Source organism: Coffea eugenioides, chromosome 1 (assembly GCF_003713205.1).
Source record: "Coffea eugenioides isolate CCC68of chromosome 1, Ceug_1.0, whole genome shotgun sequence".
Classification (NCBI taxonomy): Eukaryota; Viridiplantae; Streptophyta; class Magnoliopsida; order Gentianales; family Rubiaceae; genus Coffea; species Coffea eugenioides.
In genome coordinates, this window is record NC_040035.1 from 44245105 (window position 1) to 44253622 (window position 8518).

General features: G+C 36.5%; 1 protein-coding gene across 1 annotated transcript; it reads left to right on the forward strand.

Moving 5' to 3' along the window:
- Nucleotides 1-1350: 1350 nt before the first annotated feature.
- On the forward strand, nt 1351-7020 carry LOC113780240 (MLO-like protein 3). Its single transcript, XM_027326080.1, has 15 exons — nt 1351-1660; nt 1779-1836; nt 1979-2247; nt 2433-2549; nt 3475-3535; nt 3736-3824; nt 3922-3996; nt 4294-4382; nt 5322-5371; nt 5548-5588; nt 5782-5955; nt 6078-6113; nt 6206-6273; nt 6410-6470; nt 6588-7020. Exons 1-15 carry the CDS (start codon nt 1532-1534, stop codon nt 6972-6974), a joined length of 1704 nt encoding a protein of 567 aa, XP_027181881.1. The 5' UTR covers nt 1351-1531; the 3' UTR covers nt 6975-7020.
- Nucleotides 7021-8518: the final 1498 nt, after the last annotated feature.

The following is an 8518-nucleotide window of genomic DNA, read 5'->3' on the forward strand; positions in this document are numbered from 1 at the left end:
TTTGTCATCTCTGTAGATGCTCCAGCAGCTGATTGATGCAGTTTAAAAGAGGTCGAAAAAATTAATCTTGATAACGAACTATGAACAAACTTGTATCATCTTGATGGCGGCTTATTGGATGATAAAATTGGGTATTCAACATGGTGGTTATATGCATTATCTTTGCTAATTATCCGTTTAGGAATTGTCCCCTCAATTTTATTAGTAGTAATTACGGACGACATCCTCAAGGGAGGTCTCTGAAATTATCCCATTCTTATGTTGAATTTTGGGGTCAGTCCTAATTGGAAGGAAGGATAGCGTATCGCCTTTTTTTGGTAATATAAAATTTGGATGGATTCACTTCTGATCATCATCATAGATCAAAACATTTCTCCTAAATCATAGATCGCATACAAGAGTTTTTACGAGAGGCTTTTAAAAATTTTCTACGTTTAATAATGCATGGAGAAGCCGAATCGGTAGTCACATATTGCAGCTCTGAGTCAACTGCGTCCGTGCCAACAAACTGGGAACCTCCTCCCCTCGAGTCAAGTATGCTAGAGCTTCACAAGATTCTGCTGGGAACAGGGACTTCTTTTTTTGTAATAAAAGGGACTATATATTAAACAAACTTAAGTTATAGGTACAAAACGGACTTCATGATTGAATTTGAGACAATCAATAGAAACAACAAGCGGACATTTTATATTGGAAAAGGAGCATAGAAGTCTTATTTAGGATCTTTTATGGAAAAAAAAAAGGACCTTTAGAATATCTTTTAGGACCTGCAAACTTGGATTGACTTGCAGAATAAAAATAGCAGGTATTAGTCCTAAAATAAACCTCAGGTGACCAACGTATCATATGATATAAAAAATCTCTTCCTTCTCAACTTAAATATATATATATATAATGCTGTTCTAAATTCTAATCTCTCTATTCCTCTTCATTTCTTAAATTCCACCCTCTTCTGTTTAAAAGTTAAAAAAAAAAAGTCAAATCTTAAGCAAAAATTTCAACTATTTGGAAAGTTTGTTTCTATTTTTTTTTTTATTTTGGGGGCACGAATGAAGTTCTATCCACAAAATGATATATATATATATATATATATATAAAATAAATGCTCACACATGTACAGGGAGTGGGTGATAACTTATTTGGAAAGGTAGGCCCATGCAACAGCCCTACTTGGTATCAAGATTCTAGACCGCCTCCATGGACTTGGATGAATTTGCATATCTCGTAGCCTTGTCAGTCAATGCGAAGCCAAACAACAGATCAAACCTTGACTAGTGAAGTCATTTAAGTGTAGCAGTTCTGCGAAGACTGGCATTAATTTGCATTGCAAGACTTGGTTCAAAAGTTTGAACATGGCTTCAGTCTTCTCTCCCTCCCTTTCCTTCTCTTTAATCAATTCTTTAAATATTCTTCTTGCACGTCAGTAACATCTAAAAAAAGCTTCCAAAATTCTGCACCGGATGTTTTCCATCCTCAATTTTCTTCGTCCAGCTGATCCAACTTCAAATTCAGAAAACTCTTATCAAGCATCATGGGAGGAGGAGGAGGAGCCGCACCACACTCTTTACAAGAAACTCCCACTTGGGCTGTTGCAACCGTTTGCTTCATTTTCATCTTTCTTGGAATTTTGATCGAACATTTGATACATCTCGTTGGTCATGTTAGTATCTAAAACTAAAAGCTCGCGTATATATATTAACTCTTCATCATGATTTTATAACTTCAGATGTCGGATTAATGAAAAGTTTTTGTTTTTCTTGTGGTAATTAATGATGCAGTGGCTCCAGAAACATAGGAAAACTGCTTTATTTGAAGCGGTGGAGAAGCTAAAATCAGGTGCGTTTAGAGTTCGGACTTCCTTCCTGCTAACAGTTCAGTAATGGAAGTATAATTTAAGTTCACTAGAATTGCTTAAGAATCATACGGCTTTAATTCATTTTCTCTTTTAAATGAGCAAATGGCCTTTTTTTTGGTGCAGTTTTGATGCTCCTGGGGTTCATGTCGCTAATACTAACAGTGACCCAAAGGCCCATATCCAAAATTTGTGTACCGCATAGAGTGGCATATTCTATGCTTCCATGCCGCAAAATTTACGCCACCAAGACGACCAAAGTATACGAGAATGTCTGGAGCAAATCCCAAAATTTTCTGCCGCCAGTCGAATTTGAAGATGGATTTCATCACGAAAGAATATTGGCCGCTGCTGCTTCTGCCACCTCCAATTCTTCCGATCACTGTGGCTCTAAGGTAGTATATTCTTTGCTGGCTCTAAGGTAGTATATTCTTTGCTCGTTTATCCAACGTTTTTCTGCAACTAGCTTATAAACAGCTAACAGATCAACCCTTCTTTTTCTTTTGTAAGCTCCTAGCTAACAAATTTCTAACTTACTTTGCAACTTTTTGTACTGACAACTGGTTTGCTGTTGTTGCAGGGAATGACTTCTTTTATATCGCCAGATGGTATGAATGAGCTCAACATATTCATTTTTGTACTAGCAGTAATGCAGATTGTGTACAGTGTTCTAACAATGGCTTTGGGAAGAGCCAAGGTAAGCTCCAGCACCTTCAATTTTGTCACAACCCTAATTCAGAGTGCTGTTTAACAAGGACAATCTAAGCAGACTTAATTTATTAAGGACCCCAGAAAATAAAAAGTCAGTTACTGCATCCGCCGCACACATAAATAAAGCAGCCTTGGTTCAAACTTCAAAGTAGTACTATAATACGTTACCTATAATTAAGCTTACTTTGAACACTTTTTTGTTTTGTCCCTTGGGTTGGGCTTTTCTTCCCTCTAGACTCTGTTGACTTATTAAGCAGTGCTATTTAGTGTCAGATTTGAAATTAGCTCATGAAAAGTTGAAGTTTTGGACAGCCTCATACATATAGGTGCAGTCTTTGTTGTCTTTCCGGTGAATAATTCCAGCATGATCCATTTGTTGTTGTAACGAACCTAGATTGAACACAAAATAGAGCGAAACAGATACTCTGAGCTAAAAATTGAAAGAGAAGACAATGAGCGCATTTGGATTACACATTATTTTCACCTTATTTACACACACTGACTTGCTTATTATTAGACTATTCCCATGCATAGGTAGGTTATTTTGTGAAGCGCATGATCTTACTATTTAGCAGTAATTGGATTCTGAGATGATGATAATAACCTTTGTTGTCGGCTAGCAATTCTACTTTGGTTTCGACGGTTGGTCACCAAGTTCATTCATAATAGTTGCTAGATGTTAAACTTAAAACTGAGCTATCGATCGGGTACCTTATTTTCCTAAGACTTTTCTGGTCGCTCTTTAATTCTCCTACCACAAACGGTGTTGATCTTATCTAGTCAGAATCAAGAAGACATTTGTTGGAGGTATTAAAAATATTTCAAAAAATCCACACACACACACATATGTACAGCTATTTTTTCCTGCATTTATTTACATTTGTGTTTATTATCCCATGATTTGTTGGCAGATGAGGCGTTGGAAAAGTTGGGAGAAGGAGACCGAAACCGTGGAATACATGGCTGCTAATGGTACTACATTTTTCTAGTTTTTTCACGAGTCTTCCCCATTAACGTTTATAAACTCAACTGACATAAGTAACACGATAAATAATTGATGAAATAAATTGTTAATTGTTTAATGACTAAATCATATCTAACTTAGCGGATCCGATGTTTCCACGTGTCTTCGAAAAATTAGTGAACTAATCAGTGAATCCATTATTCAACAGATCCTGAAAGGTTCAGGTTTGCAAGGCAAACAACCTTTGGACGAAGGCACATGAGCGCTTGCACAGAAACACCTACTCTGTTGTGGATTGTGGGTGAAAATGATTAGCAATCTAAATTCATCTTTGACAATTACTACTGCTAAACATTTGCTGATGGGTGACAGTACTGTTTTGGATTGCCTACAGAAATGCTTTTTCAGGCAATTCTTCCATTCAGTAGCCAAAGTTGACTACCTCACCCTCCGCCATGGCTTCATTTCGGTGTGTAACATTTCTGATTCTTTTCTGTATGTTTTCTACATCAGATGAAGACCCTTTTTGCCCTTTTAACTTCTAACGTTTTAATCAAATAGTTAAAGAATTAAGTTGAACATTTCAAGGGTTTAAAGAAGAAGAAAAAAAAAAAAAGAATAGTCCCACAAATGTCTTTGGAGTGACATCTCCAAAAAGAAGGTCTATGGGACAAATTGTCATTTTCAATCTCTCGTTGACTTGTTCTTTTGGTATGAAATCCTTCATTCACTCGAGTGTACCTTATCTCTGATAATCTGGCTGCAGGCTCATTTGTCCACAAACAAGTCCTTCAATTTTCGCAAGTATATACAGCGATCTTTGGAAGACGATTTCAAAGTGGTTGTTGGAATAAGGTATTGATTGCAACTACTCTACTATAAATCTTCTCTTCTTCGGTCAAAATTTTACAGTTACTAGCAACCTATGTGTGCCTTGTGGACGAGTGGTATAACTTAAACTTGTCCACCTCATTAAAGTTGACTTATTGACTAACAATCTAACAGGAAATCAAATTAACATTGACTAGTACAGTAATATTTTTTGATAATGTAATCTTGGTCCCCATAAGTTTTGAAATAGTTATACTATTGTCCCTAAGGGTCTAAGCTTTTGATCCTTTATGTTTGATACGCATTTCCATTTTATCTCTAACGCGAACATTTGGTACAAAGTAATTGTTGCCAAATGCCATAACTTTTGAAACATGTTACCAGATGTGCCAATTTGAGTATTTTTAAACACATATGAGGCACCGTCAATAAAATGTGCCATTGATATATGATTAGACGGTATCAGGCTACTAGGCCGAAAAGTGTATCCTCCTTTGTGCTACTGTAGCAAGGACATAATTTTAGTACGCCGTTAGCAAGGGCATTGACACAATGGATACGCATATGATGGTTTTTTTTTTTTTTTTAGCGATGATAATTGTTATATAATCTAATCTATCCTATACTAGGGGAGGGGGCGGATCCAAGGAAGTCTAGGTCTAATTCGAAGGGGACTAAACCACCATCGGACTAAATGGATGCACTACGCACCCGCTTAGATTTTTTTTTAAGCAAAGTTACTTTTAATGTGGCAAACCTTGCCTCCCACCCCACCAAGTTTTAATGTTAGCCCAAAGGCTAGTGGTTGGATACGCATATGATGTTGGGTTTGGTGTTTTCTTTCTTTCTTTTTTCTATTTATCCTTTTTGTTTTTTAAACCGCAAAAAAAAAAAAAATCCTTTGTGTAGTTGTCTTTATAATAGAATTCATTCTAAGAGTTTATTTTGTTGTTTAATTTGCAGCCCATTCATGTGGTTCGTGGTTGTTATTTTCTTGCTTGTTGATGTGCACGGTAAGTCGTTCATATTCTTGGTCCAGACGACAAATGGAACTGTCAATTTCAACTAAAACCTTTTGCAATCAAGTGTTGTACTTCCCCAAGATGCACAAGCTTTTAGTTCATAGTTCTGAAGAAATATTGCCTCGAGTTAAATTCCATAATCTCTGATATGGCTTCAATTGAATCAGGTTGGAATGTGTTCCTCTGGGTATCATTTCTCCCACTGTTTGTAAGTACTAAAATTCCAAGTAATATTTTCTGTAACATGCGAATTCTTTTTTAAGTAGTACTTCAGATTTTGGGTTATCTCAAGTTTCTATCTTTTTACATGTTGAACGCTTGGTTTGATTAAAAAGAAAATTTTTTTTTTATGGTGAAACTTGCCCATAATTTTTCTTTACCTTACAAAAAATTTTCTGTAGACTGTTCTAGTAATTGGAACTAAGCTGGAAGTGATCGTGGCCAGACTGGCTCTTCGGCTTCAAGATCAGAACAGTATAATAAGAGGAACCCCGGTGGTGCAACCCAATGATAGCCTTTTCTGGTTGAATGAGCCGAAGTTTGTCTTGACTCTTCTTCATTTCACTCTTTTCATGGTAAGTCCTCCTCCTTGCTCGCAAACATTCAATTCTTAATCAATAGGGGAAGAAGAAAACTAGGTGATTTTCTCTTTGATTTTCTTTAGCTAACTAAAAATTTTTTTTTTTTCTCATTGCAGAATGCATTTGAATTCGCATTCTTCATATGGGTTACGGTATTTATGAATTCCTATTTCATTTTCTCTTCATATAAAATCATTCCCATAGTTATGTTGTTGATTTCTTTTCTTTTTGAAATTTTGTTCAGTTACAATTCGGCATAAAATCTTGCTATCATGAACGAGTTGAAATCATCGTTATCAGAGTTGTATTAGCGTAAGTAATTGTGGTGCTAAGATTTTAGACATAATTGTCCATAGTTTTCTTACACTGATAATATATACAAGATTAATATCGTATGAGCGTACGGTCTTTGGACCGAAAACTCACATCCACTATGGTTCTTTTCCAGGGTGATGGTTCAAGTTCTCTGCAGTTACATTACCCTTCCCCTTTATGCTCTTGTAACCCAGGTTCGTCAACCATTCCTCACCTGGATCTCGATTTCGATTCCTAGACTCATCATTCAAATCTCTTTTCTTTTTTTTTTATATTCGTACATTAAACCTAAGAGTATGAAATTCTTTCAGATGGGCTCACGGTTTAAAAGCACAGTGCTACATGAACAAACTGTTCACGCCCTAAAGAAATGGCATGCAGATGTGAAGAAGAAGAGAAAGAATCAAGCAGATACAAGAGATCCTAACCACTACAACGATTATTCTTCAACCACAAGAAGCATAAGCACAAACAGTACTCCTGATGTATCCTCTCATCGAAGAATGCCAACCCTGGCAGAGTTTGCTTCTGGTACAGGGGCTGATGAAATCGTGGAAGAGCAGCCCCATTGTCAACAACAAGAAATTGTTCATCAAAACAAAGAAGACAGGATAGTTGAGGTCTCAGAAGTTTCACCTAGTGATAATGGTGATGTACAAATACAAATGCCAGAGCTGATTAATGCTATTCCACAATGAAAGATTTGATTGTTGATCAAATACATAAAGTTTTGATTTTTTTTTTTTTTTTTAGTACACCATGCAGCTAATACTGCATCAAAAATCATGTTGGAAGCAGAGAAGGTTAATACACAGACTCTTTTTTTTTTTTTCAAAAAAGGATAATACGAAGAGACTTAATAGTCAAGGTCCCATATTCATTTATCCTTGTACTTAATCGCTCTAATGTACAAATAATCATGTACCAAATTGCGAATCCGGATTCACTAGCAATTTGGCTCACAGCACTTCTAAAATGGTGAATGGAATGGAGTACTTTATTAGCGCCGGCTGACAAAACTCCCCTGTTCAAAGTCCTGATTCACTTAACAACAGATCACTCTGTCTTTTTAGGGCAATTAAACATTTCCCTCATTGAAAATGGTAATTCCGAATATAAATTTTATTACAGTCCAGACCAACTATCTTGTAAACTTAGCAGTTAAGTTTCGATTAATAAAATACCGTCGGTATAATCACCGAAAAGTCCAAAAGCAACAAGTCCAAGATTTTAATACTACCCTTTTTCTTAATTTGTGATGAGGGCCGTGGCAGGATCCGGCCCAATATCTAGAAAACCATTCCACAAAATAGGGCTGCAACCTTCCTGTTTGGGGACAGGCTAATAATCCTGTAACGGCGTGGTGCTCTTTAATTTTCGGATTTATTTCTCGATGCGGATCATTTTTGGTAGGCAATAATACAGCTCCTTAGAAGGCCGACTTTGGCGGAATCCATTAACATGAGACAAGGACACAGATAGGCAGTACGGGCCACACACGAAAAATTAAAAGTTTGATCGGATTTGAGGCCCCTCGGAGCTTAGACAACACGAACAACAGCATCTACAGAATCAAAACATATGCGACAAAACACAGCAAAATACTTTGACCCACCTCAAGAAATCAGCCAGGACATTTCGACCCATCATGCACTTCATCGCAATCATTAAATTCCAAATTTAGTGAGGACAGTAGATATTTTTCTGTCCTTGATGTAACAAGTTTTTGTAACAAGACATAATAATGGAGAGCTAGACTTCTTTCTCTGCTCTTTGACGGGCATCATACATGTTACTTTTATCTATCAACTGGTCTCTCTCAAAACTACGTACCACCAAACGCCCTTTTAGTGCAACTACTATAAATTTTGCTCCAATTTTGGTCGGTTTGCTACAGCGAGAGTTATTAAATAGAGCCTCTCTGAGAAAATACATTGTAACACTTTTTTTTTTTTAAATGTGATGTATGTGAAGTAAAAAAATTGATTAGAAAATATGATAAGATTTCTCAACTCTCATACAAGAGTTTCCCTCGCCTATAGTGTAGATTGTTGTGTTACTCCACTTGTTTGGTTTGAAAGTTCATCTCCTAACCTCCATACAAATCTAATTGAGCTTCCTGTTCCCTGTATTTGTGGTCTGGAGGTTCACCTCTCAACCCCGGTATGAGTCTGGTTAGATTCCCCTTTCTTTATCGTAGATTGTTGTTGCGTAGGAGTAGTGTAAATTGTTGTAATAGCTG